Source organism: Choloepus didactylus, chromosome 2, assembly GCF_015220235.1.
Source record: "Choloepus didactylus isolate mChoDid1 chromosome 2, mChoDid1.pri, whole genome shotgun sequence".
NCBI classification, from domain to species: Eukaryota; Metazoa; Chordata; class Mammalia; order Pilosa; family Megalonychidae; genus Choloepus; species Choloepus didactylus.
In genome coordinates, this window is record NC_051308.1 from 86,811,094 (window position 1) to 86,835,858 (window position 24,765).

The 24,765-nt window shown below is 40.5% G+C and overlaps 1 protein-coding gene across 1 annotated transcript in view; it reads left to right on the forward strand.

The window, feature by feature from the left end:
- The first annotated feature begins 2,216 nt into the window (after positions 1 to 2,216).
- Positions 2,217 to 24,765, forward strand: part of ASTN1 (astrotactin 1) — a 360,836-nt gene continuing 338,287 nt past the window's right edge. Inside the window, exon 1 of the mRNA XM_037825286.1 lies at positions 2,217 to 2,499. Coding sequence (XP_037681214.1) covers positions 2,217 to 2,499 — 283 coding nt within the window. The remainder of the gene's footprint in view (positions 2,500 to 24,765) is intronic.

The following is a 24,765-nucleotide window of genomic DNA, read 5'->3' on the forward strand; positions in this document are numbered from 1 at the left end:
AGGAGTGTTTTTCTTCTAGAATCTGCCCCATGCCTACTCTAATGCCTAGCATATGGTAGGTACTCAAATCTTTGCTGAATGAATTACCATGATCCGTAAAGTCGAGGATAACCTGTGGGTGCAACTGGGTGTACCATAATTGTGCAGTGGAAAGAGCATAGGACAAAGAAACCTTGTTTGTGGTCTTAGTTCCACCTCTTCTTAGCAGACTGACCTTGGGTAAATTACCTCCCAATTTCATTGGCCTCAATTTCATCTGTTAAATAAAAGATTGAACCAAAGATGATCTAGTAGGTCCCTGCCATTTCTAACATTCTAGGACTAAGTGTTTCTCTCTGGCATCCACTGTAATTATTCAATGATGCATAACCTTGCCTAAGTGTAATACTGTTTTTTTTTTGTTTTTTTTTTTAACGCTAAAGAGACTAGGAAAAAGGATATCATGGGATCTTTATCTCTCTGAGAATTTCCTAGGGAGCAGCGAAGATGAGGATAAGTTTTAGAAAGGTCATTGACTGACATATCTTTTTGCAATAGTTTGCAGTGCTTCATGGTAATTTAACTTTGGATTAATTCTCAGATATTTCAGGTTTAAAAATTCAACTTGGTATAAAGCATTTTTATTATTTTTTACGGTAAACAGACCTCTTACCCCTTAAGTATGACCTTAAATATGGCCTGTGTTTTCTAATCCTATTCATCAAATAGAGTAACCTTGTGAAATATATGGCATGTGTCTTTTTTTCTTTTAAATGACATACTTTCACTTATGCCAATAAACTGATGCCAGGTAGAATGAGAGTGAAATTGTTTTTAAAATAGGGGCCCTCTTTGAAAGAGTGATGCATTGATTTCCTATAGGGCAGGAATTATGTATTTGTAGCATCTTTAGGGCATCTAGTATTTAAATCAGCATTGAGTGGCACACTTTTGAAATGAGTTATTGGTTATCATGTATGAGAAACTTTGGTTAAATATCAGATTCCAACACATACAAACATCACTTTTATACCACTGATTATTGCGTAGTCATCAATTTTTTTTTTTTTTTTAGGTAACACTACCCAGCACTAATGGAAACTGATCTCATATGGGATTTTTGCTGTCATTTTATTCCTCAGAATACTCAAGCTGTAGGCCAAATATCTACCCTCTTTTCTCTTTATTAGGCCGGGGTTTACTTGGCTCACACCCAGCAATATTCTTTTATTTCTTCCCCATTTGTTAGGAATGCTTAGGAACTTTAATTTCTCTCCCATCTCTCCCAGCTCTGTTGTAGTTACTGGATTCTCTAAAATTAAAGGCTCAACATTTCTCCAAGATAACTCTACTTTTTCTATCAAGTATCCCTTTCCCCAATTATCTTATTAGTTACTGTAGATAGTCACCTGTGACTGAAATGAGGTAAAAAGGCAGAGAAAAATCACAAACAACAGTTCTGATCTCCTGCTGAACTGTATGCAACGGGTTGGCTTTGTTCTTTTTGTTTGCTTGTTTTTTGACATTTCTATCTATCCATCTATCTGTATATATGTAACAAATATTTCCTTTAAATACTTCACAAAGTTAGCTCATTCACAAATGCATCTCAGTATCCCCCTCTCCAATACACAAGTACAACTAGTGGGGTAAAAATGGACAAGATTGGGGCCAGCTACATAGTTCAGTTTGGGCATTCACAAAATCACTGGCAGGATTTGCATCTAGAGAGAACCCCACCACCACCTTCTCTGAAGAAGCCCCTTTAAGGTATGTATGTGCATATGTGTGCACATACCCAAGCCATCTGAATGATGATGGGGAGAGATTTTGCGTGGCAAAGACCGATTTAAAAATATGCTTTTCGGGTAGTTAATAGCCAGGAGCGTGCTCCTGCTGGGGGATGTAAAGAAGGAGAAAGGCAGCGGCCCCGCCAGCCAGCCTGATTCCCTAGTATCCTCAGCTTCCTCCCGACGTCTTTACTTCCCATTTTCTCCCCTTTCCCCTCCTTTTGCCTTCTCGGATTATCAGCTCCGGGAAACAAAGAAGCCGGGCTCTCCTGGCATCAGAGCTTCAGCCCTGCACACAGCAAGCGGCGTCTCCGACCGGGGACCAGGACTCTCCGGGCTTCACATCCCCTCCCCAACCTCCCCCGCCTCCCGCGCTCGCTCGCTCCCTCCCCGCTCGCTTCCTCCCCCATCGTCGCAGCGCTGGGAGGAAGGCGGCCGGGGCTCAAGATGGCTTTAGCCGGGCTCTGCGCCCTGCTCGCCTGCTGCTGGGGGCCGGCGGCTGTGCTGGCCACGGCCGCCGGCGACGAGGATCCGTCCAAGGAGCTGGAGTGCAAGCTCAAAAGCATCACGGTGTCGGCGCTGCCCTTCCTGCGCGAGAACGACCTGAGCATCATGCACAGCCCCTCGGCCTCCGAGCCCAAGCTCCTGTTCTCGGTGCGCAACGACTTCCCGGGAGAAATGGTCGTGGTGGATGACCTAGAGAATACGGAGCTGCCCTACTTCGTGCTGGGTGAGTCCCGGGGGAGGTCGAGGCGACCGGAGGCGCTGGACCGGCGTCCCCACCCCCACTCTGGCTCCTTCTACACACCTACACTCCGGCGACCTCCCTTCCCCCACTCCTACCTCCCTGGACCCGCCCCACTCCCAGCCGGTTCTCCACACCCACTTGCAGGGTAGCGCCTCAGTGCGCTTGACTTCCCAAATCCGACCTGCGTGCTGGACCCCCAGCACCTGCCCTGCCCCAAAGAAACAGGTTGCACTGTTCCAGACTTGACCTCCCAGGTTTGATTCGGGAATGCATCTTTAGAGCACGTCTTGTCTGCTACCAGCTCAACTCCCATAAGCCTTTCTCTCCACTTCCTGGCCACATGCTCTCAACACTTTGCTTCACACCCCTCTGGACACCCAGACCTACGCATAGCATTTCCTGAGGGCGTTAGAAACAGGCATCCATCCAGTCACCACCTTGCCAGGCAGTGCAGGCCTGATTGCACTGGCTGCTTCTAGTCTTCCCTCACCAGGAGGCTTTTATCTGTCACCAGGTTACTGATACCCTCTTTGGCCTTCATTCAGTGCTGTCAAGTTTCCTTTACCCCTAGTGTCCATCCTGGGAAGTCTACCTCCATGCCCAAGTATAACCACCTCATTCAGCCACCTCCATATCTCAGTGCCACTTCACAATTCCTTGGATAAAGAAATCATCCAACCGTAATCTGTTAATATTCGTAACTTCTTTGTTCCTAACACTACCTAGGATAGATACAGGCATTTCTGCATACTGAATCACCTCCCTTGGCAAGAGGCTCTTTCTTTTTTGGTTTTGTTTTAATGCATTTCACTATCTAGGTGCCCCCATTTCAATTTTCTTAGGCCACGAAACTCCTTCAGGCTACTGGAACCCCTAGATCAACATGAATCCAGCCCTCTTTTTCACCACCAAGCTGCAAAGATTGTGTGGTCCTGCCTTGACATTTTGCAAAACACTACAGGTTCATGTGATTCAGTTACCAGAATTTCCCTCACTTCTCCATGTGCACACATCTCGCTCACTCTGCTGTGCATGCCCACCATGAAACCCATATCTTTAGTGATGCAGTGCAGGATTCTTATTCTACCCAGAAGAGAATTCAAAGATAGCCACAAATAAGTCTCTTGGTCTAGGAAAAAAAAAAAAAAAAAAACGTTCAGAAAGTTGCTCCATCTACTTAATGCCTTACCAACTAGAGTTTGCTTTGTAGGAACATGGCTTCCTGATGGCCACGCACGGGAAGTGGAATGCTTTCTGACATCACCCTCTTGCTATTTCATGATAAGAAATATCTTCACATGGAAAGCTTTAGGAAGTGGGCAAGTAAACCCCCATTCCCCAAAGCCCATGGAACAGCGCTTTCAAAAATTGCCTGTTCCTTAAAAAGGTGGTTTCCAGTTCTTGGAGTGCAGCTCAGTGGAACCAATTAAGCCCAATTACACTCTTTGATAGGATTATTTATCTTTTCATTAAAAATACCAACAACATAATAAAAAATACTGGGGGATGGCTGGGAATGGGAACATGGTAGAAGTGCTGCTCATTAAAATGTGGAATTGCTGAGTTGTTCAATGGATATCAATTGAAGTCATGCTGATGTACAAGTACAGTCTGTTCATCACATTATATAGGAATGTGCATAGGGTATTAGGTGTTTCAAAAGAGTGAGTTTTGGGCTCTAGATGGAGTGTTTACTGTGGGTGAAAAGGGGCATGTGTGGTGCAGGAAGAAAGGGAGGTTGGACTAGCAGATATTTAAAATTCCACTTCCTCTTTTGCAGAATCCTAAAGCTAGGGCCTAAAGCCTTGATGTGCTGAGTAGGATCCAGTGTGCACAGCAAAAGTCCAGTTGTTAAAGAATGGTTTTTCTTCACCTCTGTGCAAAGCTGCCCATTGCAGTGCCCTGTTTTAGGGTTGCTATAGCAACCTGCAGCAACTTGGCATTTACACATAGGCACAGACATAATCTAACTTCAAAGCCAGATGCACTTCTTAGTAATTGTATTGATTGTTCCTCCTGCCCCGACCCCCAAGTCAACAGGGTATATTCAGAACCAGAGATGTGTTAGTACCTATCCCTCCTGGCCCAGTATTCTGACAGAGGGCAGGAGTGACTCTCAATTTGGGTGGTGAGGCACAGCTGGGCAGAAAGAGAGAGGAATCTAAGTTCACGGAGGGTAGACTCAAGTGTAGTTGCTTTTGATGTTAAATTTTGTGGTCCTGGATCGTGTTGCTCAAAATTAAGAGTAAAGGCTAAGCGTGACTTTGTTTTAACCTTTCCCTGTACTTATCTCTGGAACCTAGTTTGCTTAATCCATCCCCTGTAAGAATCGGTATCAGTCAATCCTAGGAATTAATTGAACATTCACTTGCTCAGCAGAACTGAAGTTGACAGAAGAAAATGCTCCTGTCCTCAGGTACCCTTTGGTCAGGAGAAACAGGGATTGAGAGTCTGTAAGAGCTGTGGGGGACAGCATCCAAGGGCGTGACATGGACATTCAAGGGGTATAGGAATGCTAAGAAGGGATGTGCTTGCAGAATAAGAGGGCACTCCGGAACCAAAATTAGATTGTGTTACTCCCTTGGGTGGGGGAGGCTTTGTCCCCCTTTTGCCTCTGGGATCAAGTTCTGCCACTTCAATATGGCAAACGAGGGGCTTCCCAATCTGACCTCAGCCAGCTTCTCCCTCAAAGCAGTCATCTGTACTCCCCGTTTCCCAAACCTGCCATGGCCTTTCTGGACTTTGTGCATGACCATCCCCTCTGCCTAGAATGTTCTTCTCCCCTTCTCCACTTGGCAGTCATCCTTTCTTCCTTCCTAACCTTGTACTCGTCACCTCGCTCTGAGCCTCCGCTTCTCTCCCAAGGCATTCTCAGTCTATCCAACTTCTGTGCTCCCTGGGGGGGTGGGGGAGGGGTGGGGGGGATTAAACACACACATGCCTACACTCAAAAATACAAATGAATGAAGTGAAGGTAGATCAGCTTTGGGTTGGCCTGGAAAGGGTAAAGGCATTTGAGGTCATGGAAAAAAGATGAGCAAAGGCACAGTTGGGAGTGAATATGAGAACGGCAGGTGTCTAATGCAGTGTGATTAGCTGGACTGGAATAGGGACTTGGGGTAGGTATGAGAGCTAGCTGAAAGCTGGGTGGGGGCGGGCAGGGCTGATTTGATGCAGAAAGCCATGAAATGTGGCTCCCAGACCCTATCAGCTTTGCCAGTTTTGCTGGTAGGATAATCCTGAGGGGGTCTGTTCTCTGAGGCAGGATTTGCAAACTGGCGGCCCAAGGGCCATATATGGCTTTCAGTGTAATCTGGTTGGCTGCACTGAGCTTTAAAATGTTTTGAACTTGAACGTTTTTAGTCAGGGCATGCCTTCTCTAGATCGTCAAACTTCCCACCCATACTGATCCTCTTAAGGTATTTATCCAGCAACTCTAAACCAGATAATCTAAACCCTGATTTAGGAAGTGTTTTGAAGCTCTTTAATTATCACATAAAAACCTGTAATTTCTAATTTAAAATATATGGGTACATAAGCCTTATAACCTCTCAGGAGGATATAAAGATTTGCCAAATTAATCACCTAAAATTTCATATCTCAACTGAAGTTTCATCTCTGCTTTCAAAACCATACACATTCCTGCTTTGGAGGCATATTTGATTTTGACATGAGATGTTAAGCCTGAAATGTGGCTTCCAGTTCTTCCATGCTGAGAACAGAACATCTTCATTAGTCTCATTACTATTTGAAGGGGATGTCCCTGTTTCATATCTAAGTATGGAACCTTTCCATGTGTCAAATGTGGTGAAGAAAGCTGTTACTTTTGCACCTTGGAGTTTTGCTTTAGCTCATGGCTTTTGATGGAAGAAGGTACTTCTGGAGCTAGATCAATCAGCCTGCAGAGATGTAGTAAGTTCCCACATGCGAGGTGCTGTTTAAAGTGTTCAGAGCCATCCACTGCGGAGGCTAAGAGAACAGGCTTTGAAGACAAATTTGGCGTCAACTTTTGGCTGTCCATTTATTCCTACCGGGGAGAAAAATGAGAATCAGAGAGGTTAAATAATTTATACAGGGTCTTGTGGCTAGCAATTGGTGGATCCATCACTTGAACTCAGGTCTGTATGATATTTAAGCCTTTCTCTTAGCTGCTATTTTTTTTCTTGCCTTACATTGAATTTTTTTTTTTTCTTTATTAGAGAAGTCGTGGGTTTATAGAGCAATCGTGTATAAAGTACAGGGCTCCCATACACCACCCTACCACCAAGACTTTGCATTGGTGTGGAACATTTGCTACAATTGAGAGCACGTTTTTATAATTGTACTATTAATAAAAGTCCATGGTTTAACTTAGGATCACTGTATAGAGTAGTTCTGTGGATTTTTAAAATTTATTATTCTGTTACCATATGTACGATCTCACATTTCCCATTAATCATACTCACATATATATTTCAGTGCTGTTAATTACATTCATGATGTGCTAACATCACCACTATTCTTTTCCAAAATATTTCCATCATTCCAAATAGGAACACTGTATATATATATTTTTTTTAAATTCAGTTTTATTGATATATATTCACAAACCATACAGTCATCCATGGTATACAATCAACTGTTCACAGTATGATCATATAGTTATGCGTTCATCACCACAATCTATTTCTGAACATTTTCCTTACATCAGAAAGAATCAGAATAAGAATAAAAAATAAAAGTGAAAAGAGAATACCCAAACCATCCCCCCATCCCACCCTATTTGTCATTTAGTTTTTACTCCCATTTTTCTACTGATTTTTTTTCAATTTTTTAACTTTTGTTTATCAAAAAATTAAAAACAAACAGGCAAACAACAGCCAAAAAAACCCCACAACATTTCAAACAAAGCAATGGATTAAGGAAAACAAATAACCTAAAATAACTACTTTGCTTCCAATATGTTCCTACCATACCCCAAGAAAATTAATAAACCATGTCCAAACAGAGGAGTAAGAAAAACAAATAATCTAAAATAACTACATTGCTTCCAACATGTTCCTACCATACCCCAAGAAAATTAACAACCCCTAAGAAAACAAAGGAATAAGAGAAAAAAAAAAACCTAAAATAACTCTATTGCTTCCAACATGATTTTCCTATATCCAAGAAAGTTTACAAACCATAATCATTCCTGAGCATTCCCATAACATTGAGATTACCCTCCATAGTTTATCTGTTCTTCTTAGATTATCATTCCCCCTCCACTAATTGGTATCTCTAGGTCCCCTACATTCTACAGTATAAAACATTGTACATTTTTCACAGAATTCACATTAGTGGTAACATACAATATCTCTCTTTTTGTGCCTGGCTTATTTTGCTCAGCATTATGTCTTTTTTTTTTTTTTTTTTAATCTTCATTTTATTGAGATATATTCATATAGCATGCAGTCATACAAAACAAATCGTACTTTCGATTGTTCACAGTACCATTACATAGTTGTACATTCATCACCCAAATCAATCCCTGACACCTTCATTAGCACACACACAAGAATAACAAGAATAATAATTAGAGTGAAAAAGAGCAATTGAAGTAAAAAAGAACACTGGGTACCTTTGTCTGTTTGTTTCCTTCCCCTATTTTTCTACTCATCCATCCATAAACTAGACAAAGTGGAGTGTGGTCCTTATGGCTTTCCCAATCCCCTTGTCACCCCTCATAAGCTACATTTTTATACAACTGTCTTCGAGATTCATGGGTTCTGGGTTGTAGTTTGATAGTTTCAGGTATCCACCACCAGCTACCCCAATTCTTCAGAACCTAAAAAGGGTTGTCTAAAGTGTGCGTAAGAGTGCCCACCAGAGTGACCTCTCGGCTCCTTTTGGATTCTCTCTGCCACTGAAGCTTATTTCATTTCCTTTCACATCCCCCTTTTGGTCAAGAAGATGTTCTCCGTCCCACGATGCCAGGTCTACATTCCTCCCCGGGAGTCGTATTCCACGTTGCCAGGGAGATTCACTCCCCTGGGTGTCTGATCCCACGTAGGGTGGAGGGCAGTGATTTCACCTTTCAAGTTGGCTTAGCTAGAGAGACAGGGCCACATCTGAGCAACAAAGAGGCATTCGGGAGGAGGCTCTTAGGCACAACCATAGGGAGGCCTAGCCTCTCCTTTGCAGCAACCGTCTTCCCAAGGGTAAAACCTGTGGTAAAGGGCTCAACCCATCAAACCACCAGTCCCCTATGTCTGTGGTCATGTTAGCAACCATGGAGGTGGGGTAGGCGAATACCCCTGCATTCTCCACAGGCTCCTCAAGGGGGCACTGCATCTTTTTTTTTTTTTCCTTGTTTTTTTTTTTTTTTTTAACTTACCCTTCTTTTTTAAATCAACTGTATGAAAAAAAAGTTGAAAAGAAAGCAAACATACAATAAAAGAACATTTTAAACAGACCATAACAAGGGAGTAAGAAAAAGACAACTAACCTAAGATAACTGCTTAACTTCCAACATGTTCCTACTTTACCCCAAGAAAGTTACCTAATATAGCAACATTTCTGTGAACTTGCTCCTACTATATCCATCAGAAATTAACAGACCATAGTCATTCCTGGGCATCCCCAGAACATTAAATAGCTTATCTGTTCTTCTTGGATTATTGTTCCCCCTTCCTTAATTGCTCTCTATTGCTAGTTCCCCTACATTCTACATTATAAGCCATTTGTTTTATATTTTTCAAAGTTCACATTAGTGGTAGCATATAATATTTCTCTTTTTGTGCCTGGCTTATTTCGCTTAGCATTATGTCTTCAAGGTTCATCCATGTTGTCATATGTTTCACAAGATCGTTCCTTCTTACTGCCGCGTAGTATTCCATCGTGTGTATATACCACATTTTATTTATCCACTCATCTGCTGAAGGACATTTGGGTTGTTTCCATCTTTTGGCAATTGTGAATAATGCTGCTATGAACATTGGCGTGCAGATATCTGTTCGTGTCACTGCTTTCCGATCTTCCGGGTATATACCGAGAAGCGCAATCGCTGGGTCGAATGGTAACTCTGTATCTAGTTTTCGAAGGAGCTGCCAGACTGACTTCCAGAGTGGCTGAACCATTATACAGTCCCACCAACAGTGAATAAGAGTTCCAATTTCTCCACATCCCCTCCAGCATTTGTAGTTTCCTGTTTGTTTAATGGCAGCCATTCTAACCGGTGTTAGATGGTATCTCATTGTGGTCTTAATTTGCATCTCTCTAATAGCTAGTGAAGCTGAACATTTTTTCATGTGTTTCTTGGCCATTTGTATTTCCTCTTCAGAGAACTGTCTTTTCTTATCTTTTGCCCATTTTATAATTGGGCTGTCTGTACTATTGTCATTGAGTTGTAGGATTTCTTTATATATGCAAGATATCAGTCTTTTGTCAGATACATGGTTTCCAAAAATTTTTTCCCATTGAGTTGGCTGCCTCTTTACCTTTTTGAGAAATTCCTTTGAGGTGCAGAAACTTCTAAGCTTGAGGAGTTCCCATTTATCTATTTTCTCTTTTGTTGCTTGTGCTTTGGGTGTAAAGTCTAGGAAGTGGCCGCCTAATACAAGATCTTGAAGATGTTTTCCTACATTATCTTCTAGGAGTTTTATGGTACTTTCTTTTATATTGAGATCTTTGGTCCATTTTGAGTTAATTTTTGTGTAGGGGGTGAGGTAGGGGTCCTCTTTCATTCTTTTGGATATGGATATCCAACTCTCCCAGCCCCATTTGTTGAAAAGACCATTATGGCTCAGTTCAGTGACTTTGGGGGCCTTATCAAAGATCAGTCGGCCATAGATCTGAGGGTCTATCTCCGAATTCTCAATTCGATTCCATTGATCTATATGTCTATCTTTGTGCCAGTACCATGCTGTTTTGGCAACTGTGGCTTTATAATAAGCTTCAAAGTCAGGGAGTGTAAGTCCTCCCACTTTGTTTTTCTCAATTTGAAGGAGAGCTTTGCTGGATAAAGTATTCTTGGCTGGAAATTTTTCTCACTCAGAATTTTAAATATATCGTGCCACTGCCTTCTCGCCTCCATGGTGGCTGCTGAGTAGTCACTACTTAGTCTTATGCTGTTTCCTTTGTATGTGGTGAATTGCTTTTCTCTTGCTGCTTTCAGAACTTGCTCCTTCTCTTCTGTGTTTGATAGTGTGATCAGTATATGTCTCGGAGTGGGTTTATTTGGATTTATTCTATTTGGAGTTCGCTGAGCATTTATGATTTGTGTATTTATGTTGTTTAGAAGATTTGGGAAGTTTTCCCCAACAATTTCTTTGAATACTCTTCCTAGACGTTTACCCTTTTCTTCCCCTTCTGGGACACCAATGAGTCTTATATTTGGACGTTTCATATTATCTATCATATCCCTGAGGTCCATTTCGATTTTTTCAATTTTTTTCCCCATTCTTTCTTTTATGCTTTCATTTTCCATTCTGTCATCTTCGAGGTCACTGATTCGTTGTTCAACTTCCTCTAGTCTTGTACTATGAGTGTCCAGAATCTTTTTAATTTGGTCAACAGTTTCTTTAATTTCCATACGATCATCCATTTTTTTATTTAGTCTTGCAATGTCTTCTTTATGCTCTTCTAGGGTCTTCTTGATTTCCTTTATCTCCCGTACTATGGTCTCATTGTTCATCTTTAGTTCATTGAGTAGCTGCTCTAGGTGCTGTGTCTCTTCTGGTCTTTTGATTTGGGTGCTTGGGCTTGGGTTATCCATATCGTCTGGTTTTTTCATATGCTTTATAATTTTCTGTTGTTTTTGGCCTCGTGGCATTTGCTGAACTTGATAGGGTTCTTTTAGGATTTGTAGACCAATTGAAGTCCTTATCTCTAATTTATCAGATCTACAGCTTCGTGGAGTACACTTTCTCTAACCAGCAGGTGGCGTCCACGAGCCACCTGTTCTCCACAAGCCAGTTCTCCCCTGCTTAGTCTTTTTGGTGAGTGGGGGAGTGAGTCTTGTGGGGTCCAATTGGTGTACCAAGCTTGCGTGTGTAGTTGGTGTTGCCTGCCCTGTATATGGGGCGTGTTTCTGGGCAGTCAGGGAGGGGGGGGTGGCTCTAACAATCAAATCTCCCTGGTGATCCTAGAGTTTTAAAGCTGCTGCAATAGTCTAATCCTTCAGTTCAGTCCTGCCACAGTTTGTTTCTGCCACTGAACCACAAGTCCTTGGTATTGGCGTATGGCTCCTGAGACTTGCAAGTGGGCCCCTCTTCCAGGCCGTGCACCCCGGGTCCTCTGTTGAGGGATAACTGTGCTATGTCACAGGTGAGTGCCATCCCCCCAGGGCAGTTCTGGGCTGCTGGGCTGTGTAGGGAGGCTCCCAGTCTGCTGAAATGATGGCTGAATGGGGCTTTGTTAATTCACACTGCTCTACCTTCCCAACTCTGGGACAATCAGCTGAGGTTGCAGGGAAGGCTAATGTCCACGCCCAGTTTTGTGGTGTGTGCCTGTTACTTGAAGCACTTCCGTCACACTGGGTTGTCTGGGGCAGCTCTGGGCTATGGGGCTGGCGATGGGCAGGAGTGTTTCCTGTCCACCAGGATGATGGCTGTGAGCGGACACCCCCCTTTTCTTGGGAAGTTGTGGTGTTTAGTGAATTTTCTCAGCCACTGGATTATTGCGTTTTGTCTCAGAGCTCTCCTAGTTCTGCTCTTGACTTGACCTGCCCAAATAGCAAGTCTTTGAAGCTTTCTGTATTGGGCTTCTTAGAGTAATTGTTTTAGAAAAAGAAAAAAGGATAAAAAAAAAAAAAACAAAAAACGGGCCCTCCTCAGAGATCTAATGGGTTATTGAAATGCTAAGAGACAAAGCAACCAGGGCCATTAAGGAAAGGTCCACAGGGCAGAGAGATCAGCTTTTCTTCGGGATTTGCATATGCGCCTCCGGGCCCTTCCCCTTTCTATGTTCACCAGAACTCCAAAAATCCTCCGCTTTTATTTTGGAGTTTTTCTTGTTGTTTTTTTTTCTATGCCTGTCTCCTCTCTGCTGGGCTGGCTGCTCTCAGATTCTCTGGTGTCTGGTCTCAGTCTATCTGTGGTTGGAGTTTGGATCAGTAGAATGAGTTTCCGATAAGGGCTGCCACTGCAGTTCTCCCTTCTCCTTCCTGGAGCTGACAGCCCCTCCTCCCCCGGGACTGGGCCTGGCAGGGAGGGGTGCGGGTCCCCTGGCCGCAAAAACTTACAGATTTCGCTGATCTCAGCAGTTCCACGTTTTCATGAGTGTTGTATGAAGTATGCCCAAACGCAAATTGCTCTGTGGTGTCCGGTCCACGCAGTTCCTGGCTTTCTACCTACTTTCCTGGAGGAGTAACTAAAACATACAGCTCACCAGTCTGCCATCTTGCCCTGCCTCCCTGTATATTTTAAGCCTTAACTTCTAATTCCTTATCCCCACCCCATCCCCTGGTAACTTTTATTATAGATTCTTACTCTGTGAGTTTTCTCCTTCTAATTGTTTCAAATTAGTGAGATCATACAATATTTGTTCTTTTGTGTCTAGCTTATTTCATTCAACATGATGTCTTCCAGGTTCATCCATGTTGTTGTTTATATCAGGGCTTCATTTCTTTTTATAGCTGAATAATATTCCATTGTATTTATACCTCATTTTATTATCTATTCATCGGTTGATGGAGATTTGGGTTTCTTTGTTTTTTTGCCAATTGTGAATAATGCTGCTGTGAATATTGGTGTGCAAATATCTGTTTCAGTCTCTGCTTTCAATTCTTTGGGTATATACCGAGTAGTGGGATTGCCAGGTCATGTGGTAGCTCTATACCTAGTTTTCTGAGGAACCACCAAACTCTCTTCCACAGTGGCTGCACCATTTTACATTCCCACCAGCAATGAATGAGTGTTCCTATTACTCCACATCCTCTCCAACACTTGCTATTATCCATTTTTTTTTTAAATAGCAGCCATTCTAATGGGTGTACAATGGTATCTCATTGTGGTTTTTATTTGTATTTCCCTAATGGGTAATGACGTTGAGCATCTTTTCATGGGCTAATTGGCCATTTGAATATATCTTCTTTGGAGAGATGTCTATTCAAGTCTTTTGCTCATTTTTTAATTGGGTTATTTGCTTTTTGTTGTTAAGTTGATGCACTTTTTAATCTATTCTGGATAGTAAACCTTTATCAGATATTTGTGTTCCCAATATTTTCTCCCAATGTATAGGTTGTCGTTTCACTTTTGTGATAAGTTGTTTTGAGGAATGCAAGTTTTTAATTTTGATGAGGTCCCAATTATCTATGTTTTCTTTTATTGCTTGTGCTTGGGGTATAAAGTCTAAGAAGCCGTTGCCTAACACAAGATCCTGAAGATGCTTCCCTATGTATTCTTCTAGGAGTTTGATAGTTCTAACTCATATATTTATGTCTTTGATCCATTTTGAGTTGATTTTTGTATGTGGTGTGAGATAGGGGTACTCCTACTTTTTATTGCAAATGGAGATCCAGTTTTCCCAACACCATTTGTTGAAGAGACTGTTCTTTCCCAATTGAATGGTCTTTGCTACCTTGTCAAAAATCACTTGGCAATAAATGTGAGGGCTGATTTCTGAGCTCTCAATTTGATCCTATTAGTCTATATATCTTTCCTTGTGCTAGTACAATGCTGTTTTGATTACTGTGGCTTTGTAATAATTTTTAAGACAGGAAGTGTGAGTCCTCCAACTTCTTTCTTCTTTTTCCAGAAGGCTTCAGATATTGAGGGCCCCTTAACGATCCATATAAATTTGATGATTGGCTTATTGATCTTATTACTAGATGTTCTATCCATTATTGAGAGAGGAGTGTTAAAGTTTCCTACTATTAATGTAGAACCATCAATTTCTCCCTTCAAATCTATCAGTATTTGCTTCACATATTTTGGGGCTCTGCTGTTAGGTACATATATATTTATAATTGTTACATCTTCCTGTTGAATTGCCCCCTTCATCAGTATATAAAGTCCATCTTTGTCCTTCATGACTGTTTTGACTTAACATCTGTTTTATCTGATATTATTATAGCCATCCCAGCTCTCTTTTGCTCACTACTTGCATGGCATATTTTTTCCATCCTTTCACTTTCAACCTACTTGTGTCTTTGTATTTAAGGTGAGTTTATTGCAGACAGTATAAAGTTGGGTCATGCTTTTTTATCCATTCTTCCAATCTCTGAATTTTGACTGAAGAGCTTAATCCATTTACATTAAGAGTCATTACTGATAATACAGGACTTTCTTCTGCCATTTTACTGTTTAAACTTTGTAAGTCTTATACCATTTTTGTCCCTCAGTTCCTTTAATGCCTACCTTTATATTTATTTGATTTTTTGTGTTGTATCGTATTGAATGTCTTCTCATTTCCATCTGTATATATTTTTAATCTATTTTTGTGGTTACCATGGGGTTAGCTTTTAACATCCCAAATATATGACAATCATATTTGGTTTGATACCAACTTAACTTCAATAGCATGCACATATAATTTTCGTATACCCCTTTCCCTCTCCATCATTTTTTGTATATGTTGCTAGTTATCTCTTTTGTACATTTAATGTCAAAAACAGACTTATCATTACTTTTTTAAAGCAGTTTTATTGAGATATATTCACATACCTTACAATTCATCCAAAGTGTGCAAACAGTGGCTTTTAATATAATCAAGGAGTTGTATGTTCATCACCACAATCAATTTTAGAACATTTTCATTATTGCAAAAGTAAAAACCACATACCCCTTATCCCTTATATTATTACTTTTTATGCATTTTAGCACTTACCTGTAGGATGTAAGAAGTGGAGTTAAATACTAAACTGTACACTACAATAATACTGGCATTTGTAATTACCCAAATGGTTACCTTTATTGCAAGTCTTTATTTCTTTATGTTGCTTTGAACCACTGTGTATTGTCCTTTCCTTTCAGTCTGAAGACCTCCCTTTAGCATTGCTTATAGGGCAGGTCTAGTGGTGATGAACTCCATCAGCTTATGTTTATTTGAGAATGCCTTAATCTCTCCTTCATTTTTGAAAGAGAGTTTCACTGGATTTAAAATTCTTGGGTGGCAGTTGTTTTCCTTCAGCACTTTCAGTATTTCAACCCACTGCCTTCTTGCCTCCATGGTTTCTGATGAGAAATCGGCACTCAATTTAATTGGGACTCCCTTGTATATAACACATTGCTTTTCTCTTGCAGTTTTCAGAACTCTCTCTTTATCCTTTTCATTCAATAGTGTGATCAACATATGATGGGGTATATTTTTCTTCATGTTTTCCTGTTTGGCATTCTTTGGGCTTCTTGGATGTGCATATTCACTTTTTTTGCTAAGTTTGGGAAGTTCTCTGTCATTATTTCTTTGACTGTTCCTTCTGCCCCTTTCTCTCTTTCTTCTCCTTCTGGGACTCTCATAGTGTGTATATTGGTGCACTTGATAGTATCCAAGAGGTGTCTTAGGGTATTTTCTCCTTTAATACTTCTTTTTTCTTTATGCTCTTTAGCCTGATTGATTTCAATATCTTGTCTTTAAATTCACTGATTCTTTCTTCTGCCAGCCCTGATCTGCTCTTGGTCATTTTTCATTTCAGATATTGTGGTCTTCAACTCCAGTAGTTCTGTTTGGTTCCTTTTTAAAATTTCTATCTCTTTACTAAGACTCTCATATTGTTCATTAATTGTTTTCCTGATATCCTTTAGTTCTTTCTCTGTATTTTCCTTCATCTCCTTGCGCATTTTTAAGATTATTTTTTAAAAGGCTTTGTTCAGTATGTCCACATTCTCATTTTTTTTTCCCATTGGTGTTTTCTGGATTTTTATCCTCCTCCTTTGGATGGGCCATCATTTACTACTTCTTTGTTTGTCTTGTGCTCTTTGTTGCACACTGTACATTTCGATATTTTAAGATGTTAATTCTTGGATTAATTCCTTGAGATGTCTGTTTCTTGGTTGTGTAAACAGCTGGTGATAAGGTAGAGATTTTCATGTCCTTTAGCCCTCCTATCAGGAAGGTTTGCTCAAGACAAATGCAGTGTGCAGGGTTTTCCATCTTGGGCTTCTGTCTTGTCCTGGGCTTTTGCTTGTTAGTTGTTTTGGGGTTCCCCTCTTTCCAGGAGTTTGGTTGGCCCCTCTGTTTCCCAGGAGACAGACCTCCCTCTCCCAATGTTTGAAGCCAGCAGTTCCAGACTGTCAACCTCTATTGTTTTTTTTATTATATTTTATTGAGATTGTTCACATACCATACAATTATCCAAAGATCCAAACTGTACAGTCAAATGCCCATGGTACCATCACACAGCTGTGCATCCATCACCACAATTAATTTTTTCCCAATTTTTAGAACATTTTCATTACTCTGGAAAAGAAATGAAGACAAAAAAAGGAAACTCAAATCCTTCCATACCCCTAACCACCCCCCTCCATTATTGATTCATAGTTTTGGTATAGTACATTTGTTACTGTTCATGAAAGAATGTTAAAATACTACTAACTGTAGTATATAGTTTGCAATAGATATGTATTTTTTTCCTATATGCCCCTCTATTATTAACTTCTAGTTATAGTGTCATACCTTTGTTCTAGTTCATGAAAAAGTTTTCTAATATTTGTACAGTTAATCACAGACATTATCCACCACAAGATTCACTGTTTTATACATTCCTATCTTTTAACTTCCAGCTTTCCTTCTGGTGACATACGTGACTCTGAGCTTCCCCTTTCCACCACCTTCACACACCATTCAGCACTGTTAATTATTCTCACAACGTGCTACCATCACCTCTAATAAGCAACCACTCCCCATTCTTTAGCCTCGTTCTATATTCTGGTAACTTATATTTCATGTCTATGAGTTTACACATTATAATTAGTTCATATCAGTGAGACCCTGCAGTATTTCTCCTTATGTGTCTGTCTGATTTCACGCAATAGAGTGCCTTCAAGGTTTCTTCATTAACCCATTTTTTTAAGGACGATTTTGTTTAGACACCATGCATTCCATCCTAAGTAAACAATCATTGGTTCCCTGTATAGTCACGTATTTATGTATTCACCACCATTGCCACTGTCTATATAAGGACATCTCCATTTCTTCCAAAGAAGGAGGAAGAGTCAAAGAAAGTAGAGAGACAAAAGAGAAAGAAAAAAGAGAGAGAGAAAAACAACAAACTTGACAGCTAGAAAGTCACAAAAGGAAAGACAGCATTAAATTAAAGTAGAATAAAGAGTCAGACAATATCACCAATGCCAAGAGTCCCATACCCTTCCCCAGTGTTCCCCCGCCCCCAGATGCATTTAGCTTTGGTATATTGCCTTTGTTACATTAAAGGAAGCATAATACAATGTTTCTGTTAATTATAGTCTCTGGCTTGCATTGATTGTATTTTCCCCCATTCCCACCCTGGTTTTAACACCTTGCAGTGTTGACATTCATTTATTCTACCTCATGTAAAAACATATTTGTAACTTTTATTATAATTGTTGAGCACCTTAGGTTTCACTGTGTTATGCCATCCTAGTCTTTATCTTTCGTCTTTCATTCTGGTGTCCCTCATGGTACTAATCTTTGTCTTTCAACCATACTCACAGTCATCTTTGTTCAGTGTACTTACATTGCTGTGTCACTATCTCCCAAAATTGTTTTCCAAACCTCTCACTCCTGTCTTTTCCTTTCTGTCTGCAGTGCTTCCTTTAGTGTTTCCTGTAGAGCAGGTATCTTGTTCACAAACTCTTGTCACTGTCTGTCTCTCTGAGAATATTTTAAGCTCTCCCTCATATTTGAAGGACAGTTTTGCCAGATATAGGATTCTTGGTTGGTGGTTTTTCTCTTTCAGTATCTTAAATATATTGCCCCATTTCCTTTTTGCCTCCTTGGTTTCTATTGAGAAATCCGCACGTAGTCTTATCAAGCTTCCTTTGTATGTGATGGATTGCTTTTCTCTTGCTGCTTTCAGGATTCTCTTTTTATCTTTGACATTCGATAATCTGATTATTAAGTGTCTTGGCATAGGCCTTCAGATCTATTCTGTTTGGAGTAAGCTGTGCTTCTTGGATCTGTAATTTTATGTCTTTCAGAAGAGATGGGAAATTTTCATTGATTATTTCCTCTATTATTGCCTCTGCCCCTTTTCCCTTCTCTTCTCCTTCTGAGACACCCATGATACATACATTTCTCTGTTTCATGTTGTCATTTAATTCCCAGAAACATTGCTCACATTTTTCCATTCTTTTCTCTATCTGTTCTTTCATTTGTAGGCTTTCAGGTGTCTTGTTCTCCAGTTCCTGAGTGTTTTCTTCTGCCTCTTGAGTTTTGCTGTTGTATGTCTCCATTGTGTTGTGCCTTTTATTTCCATAGATTCTGCCAGCTGTTTTTCCGAACTTTCGATTTCTACCTTATGTACGCCCAGTGTTTTCATTATACACTTCATCTCTTTTGCTGTATCTTCCCTAAACTTTTTGAATTGATTTAGCATTAGTTGTTTAAATTTCTGTATCTCAATTGAAGTGTAAGTTTGTTCCTTTGATTGGGCCATAACTTCATTTTTCTTAGTGTAGATTGTAGTTTTCTGTTGTCTAGGCATCTGGTTTCCTTGGTTACCCCAATCAGGTTTTCCCAGACCAGAACAGGCTCAGGTCTTGGAAGGATGCAATAGTATCCAGTTTCCCTGAGGGTGTCTTAGAAGATTGATACACCCTGTGAGGCCTCAAGTCACTGTGCTTTTCTGCCCAGCAGGTGGCTGTTAGCCTGTAGCCCCTGACTGGTATAAAGAGGTGTGGCCTGTGGCTATTTTCCCCCAGGCTTTGGGGTCTGGTTCTGAATGGAAGCTGGGTAGTAGAACTTGGCACCACCTTCTTCCTCTTAGGGAAGATACACCCTCTAGGGAGAGGTCGTTTACATTTGAATAGTCTCTCTGCCTGTGCTATCTCCACCCTTGTCTAGGAACTGAAAATGGCTGAGGCTTTCTCCACTGAGACAAAAGAGGGACAGAAAGCCCCCTTCAGGGCCAGTCCTTGGCCACCCTCTGGCTCTCCAAGGTCAGTCATCACCATAAGCCTCTGTCTGCTTCTTGGGGATTCATAGCTTGTATTGAGCAGTCCACGTTTGTTAATTAAAACTCCATTTGGAGCTCAGCTGAGCTATATTTGCTTGCTTGCTGGGAGAGTGCTGCTCTCTAGCACTGAGGCTTTGCAGTTTGGGCTGTGGGAGGTGGGGGCTCCCGGCTTAAATCCACAGTTTTTACTTACAGATTTTATGCTGCGATCTTGGGCATTCCTCTCAGTTCAGGTTGGTGTATGATGAGTGGACAGTCACATTTGTCCCCCTGCAGTTATTCCAGGTTATTTACTAGTTGTTCCTGGTTGTTTATTAGTTGTTCCTGGGGGACAAAGTAGCTTCCACTCCTCTCTATGCTGCCATCTTCTTCCCAGCTACTTCTATAGTTTTTTATACTACTTTCATTGTCTCAAGCTGCTTTTGTCTGGAGGGCAAATTCTTGGAGGAGGGCACACAGGAGAGGACTTTTCCCAAGTCCCTCTCTCCCAGGCAATGTGATGCCAGGGACCCACGAAGGGGGCATGGACCACATCCAAAGTAACCTAGGGAGGGGATCAGAAAGGTTGCAAAGAGCTTCTCTGATGGCTCCTCAAAGATGAGCTTTCCTGGCCTTCCCAGCAAATGCAATGCTTCGGCTAACTGTCCCCTGCAACCCTGAAGAAGCACATCTTTAATCTCCACCATCACCGCCCCTGTCCAGGGATGGGTTGGAACAATGATTGCTACCACCTCTTTTGTGTGTAGGTTGAAACAATGCCTGCTACCACCCTTGTCCAGGGCAGGTTGAAACAATAGCTGCCCTCGGAGTCAATTCCTCAGGAGTCCAAATTTGCTAATAAAAAGCTGTGATCAGTGCCCAACTGTGCCAATCCTTGTTCTTGGGGGAGAGGATTTTTATATCCCTTTCCATCACCAGCAAACTAGCTGGGGCTGGACCCCTATGTGGCCTGCCACAAGAGTTGGGGATTAGCCTTTGTGCTGTGCTGGTGAGAGTGATTCACTGTTCTTTACCGTAATTTATCAGCCTCCTCCTCCTGCTCTTCCCTGGGTGCTGTACAGTGTTCTTCTGGACTCCAAGTTTCAAGCTAGTTGTTTCAGACAGTTCCTGCCTTTTTAATAGTTGTTTCGGTGGAAGGACTGAATCCTGGAGCTTCATACTATGCCATCTTCCCATAGTCTTCCATATAGGCATATAGGCATATACTGTTTTATATGCCTTAAATTTTTTCAAAATCTGTTCTTTCCTGATTGGATAAAAGGAGTCCTGGCAATGGTTAGAATAGGGAAAGTGCATTTATCTAGCTCATCTGCAGGAGTCCTTTATGCTTTCCATGTAAATACCTCCGAATATCTTTGCCCTTTGCATGGTTTCTCACATAAGCCTTAATACAGAAGAGGATGAAGTTCATCAAGAAATATTTACCAAGGTGAAATAAGAATACTTTAGGAGTTCTTGATAGTTTCCATGTTTGGGTGGCCACATTTCTGAGTTCCTGTGGTATGTTATGGCTCCCACAGTAATGATGAACAAGGCAGGTTATGTGGACATGAAGAAAACACTTGCAGTGCTCTTCTGAAAAGAACCCTACAGAAAGGTAAACTGGGAATCACAGACAGAAGGCACCACTGTTAAATGGAGCCTTCCACAAGGTGCTGTTGCTTTAGACCCTGCGTCAGAGGCCAGTGACCCTTGCATTAGGTGGCCTTGTCTTTAGAATTCACTGTCAGAGCTCCCTGCTGGGGCTGCTTGAGCAGCAGTTACTGAGCTTTTCAATTAGCTTCAAAATGTAATGTTGGGCAGTTTGCTCTGGTCTACCTGGAAGCAATTCAGGGACTCACATACCCCTGACTTCTCCCATTTGAGAAGAAACCTTAACATTTCTTTTCCTTCCATTTGCTTTTCACTAGTGTGAGCTGCCTAGTTTAACAGTAAACAAATTTGCATTGAGCATCAGTTCCATCCAAGACATGGTAAGATGAATGGTAGCAATTTTAAGGTAGGGTCTTCAGCAAATTTATATAACTCATACTAGCAGAATATACTAATTTATAGTATTGAGAGAGTTCTTATTTCTGCTTCTCTACAGAAAAGCAGATTTTTACATCAAAGGAATTTTTGATGCAAGAATGATGAATTTTACAACACTTCAAATACACTTCTAGATATACTGATATGGCTTGAATTCAAGTCATTGAAGTTTTTGAAGGAAACATAAAATGCAAGCTTAATTTCCTTATTTATCCTTGGAGACAAAATTGAAGTCTTGTGTTATGGACCATATATATACATATATATATATTTTTTTTTTCTTTTTCTTTTTCTTTAGGAATATAATTAAATCTAAAAGGCTAGTACTTCTCAGATTAAGGGCCAGTTTACGAGAACAGAACTTGGCACCCTTTCTGCATGGACATGCCAAGTCTTTATTTCACTTTGCACAAAGTTCAAATATATGTACCCAAATGGCAGGGAAAGCTCTATTTTGAGCAAGTTAATCTCACATGGCGAGTTAAAGCCTTTGGTAATTTCTAATGTACTACACCATTTTTATTACATATACAAAATAGTTAATTTTTCATTTTTAAATCACATACAATTTAAAACTTTGAGAAACAACCAAAGTACCTTTATGAATTTCTAGGCTTCCAAGGAACCAGATTCAAAAAAATTGAATTGTTGCTGATGGTAGTCTAAATTGGCATGACCACTTTTGTAAAACAATTTTGTATTGTACACTAAAGTTGAAAATGTACATGCCTTTGACCCAGTAATTCCACTTCTAAGAATTTATTACACAGGAATCTGTATGTGTGTACACAAGAATATTATAGCAGCATTGTTGGTAATAGTAAAACCTTGGGAACAACCCAATGCGCATTAACAGAAGGTTTGAAGTATACAATGTAGACATTCATCCAATGGAATGTTATCTGGCCGTGAAGATAAATGAGTTGTAGCTACATATACCAACTTGGGTAAATATCACAAATGTAATGCTAAGTGAAAATAAGCAACCAGCAGAAAAACACATAGTACAATTCCATTTATGTAAATATAAATATAAATTCAAAATGACAACATATTATTTAATGATACATACAGATGTGGCAAGAATTTCATGAAAATCAAAGAGATAAAAAGACACACCTGCACACACACACAAAATAAAGGCTGGGAGTTTACTCTGGTGGGGAGAGAAGATAATGAGAAGGAAGAGGGAAAGAAAAGGGGCTTCAAAGTTCTGACAGTATTCAATGTTTGTTTTACTTCCTGTTTTTTTAAATAAACAGTACAACTTTAGAACAGTTTTAGGTTTACAGAAAAATTGTGTAGATAGTAAAGAGTTCCCATATATATACATACCCAATTTTTCCTTTTAGTAATGCCTTACATTACTATGGTACATTTGTTACAATTAAAGAGCCAATATTGATACATTATTATTAACTATAGTTCGTACATTATTCAGATTTCCTTAGCTTTTACTGAATGGCCCTTTTTTATTCCAGGATTCTGTGTTACATGTAGTTGTCCTGTCTCCTTACACTCAGCTTTTCTGTGACAGTTGTTCAGATTTTCCTTGTTTTTGATGATCTTGATGGTTTTGAGAACTATTGGTCAGGTATTTTGTAGAATGTCCCTCAGTTGGGATTTGTCTGATGTTTTCCTTATGATTAGACTTGGGTTATGGGTTTAGGGAAAGAAGACCATAGAGATAAAGTGCCATTTTCATCACATAATATCACGTATACATTCTGTTACATGAGTTACCACTGTTGATTTTGACCTTGACAGTCTGCCTGAGATAGTATTTGTCAGGTTGTCCCATTGGAAAATTACTTTCCCTCCACCCTGTCCATACTGTACTCATTGGAAAGAAGTCACTATGTGCAGCCTATATTTAAGGAGTGTGGAGTTGTGTTCTACCTCCTTGAGGATGGAGGATGTACATAAATTATTTTGAATTCTTCTGCACGGGAGAATGGTCTCTTCTCCCCTGTTTATTTATTTATTTATTCAATCATTTATATCAATATGGAGCATGAGTATTTATTTTATACCTTTGGTTATAATCCAATACTACTTCATTGATTTTGATGGTCAAATTGTTCCAGTTTTGGCCATTGGGAGTTCTTTCAGTGGCCCATGTGTCCCTTAGACACACATACCCTCATCAGTGTGGGGTTTTGTCCTGTTTTGTTTTGTTTGAGCACTTCCTTACTTTCTGTTACTACGAGATGCTCCAGGCTCATCTTACGTGTTTCCTGACCCAATGCTGGAATCAGCTGTTTCTCCAGGACACTCTGATTCTCTTTGTTGGAGAGTGCTGCTAGATCCGAGCATTAGGTGTGTTACTGGGTTGTTGTTGCTTCTAGACCCTCTCAGCTGACAGAGCAAGGAAATATATGTGTGCATACTAACTTGTGTGTATACACATAGCTATAAGTATTTCTAAATCTAATCATCTGTATCTATATTAAGCTAAACAGGGAGAATACTGATGTCTTCAGCTCTAATCCATTACCATATGGATCATCCTAGCTACCTCGCCTTTCTTATCTGTAAACTCCCATTCCAAAGGTGAGAAACCTGGCTCCCAGCATCTGCCATCCACTTATTTAATTTAATTCCAGTATACATGTTTAGTAGTATCAGAATTGTTAACCCATACCCCCATGGGGAACAACTTTATCTTGTAGTGTAAAGTGCTTATGTAGTCTCTTTTGCCTTCGCTCTTACAGATTCCACTCATTTCCAAGGTTGCTTAGATCAGCACTATTTTCCCCATCCCCTTTGGTGAGATTGCTTTGTACATGTATGATACGTTAGTGTTTTGTTAGATTTTGCACTGCATCTTGGAATTCCTCAACCTCCTAAATGACTTTATTAAAAAATTTGAATGCATTAGTGTTCTTTCTTGGTACTGTAAGTTTCTATGGACTTTAACAAATGTAAGGTGATATATATCCACAGTTACAGTATTGCACAGAATAGTTCTGCTGCCCTGGAAAATCCTGTCCTTCACCTATTCAACCTTCTTCTCCCTCCTGCTGAACCCCTGGCAAGCATTATTTCCTATTGTAACTGTACTTTTTCCTTTTCCAGAATGTCATATAATTGGAATCATATATTATATAGCCTTTTCACACTGGCTTTTCTCCCTTAGGATTATGCATTTAAGATTCATCCATGTC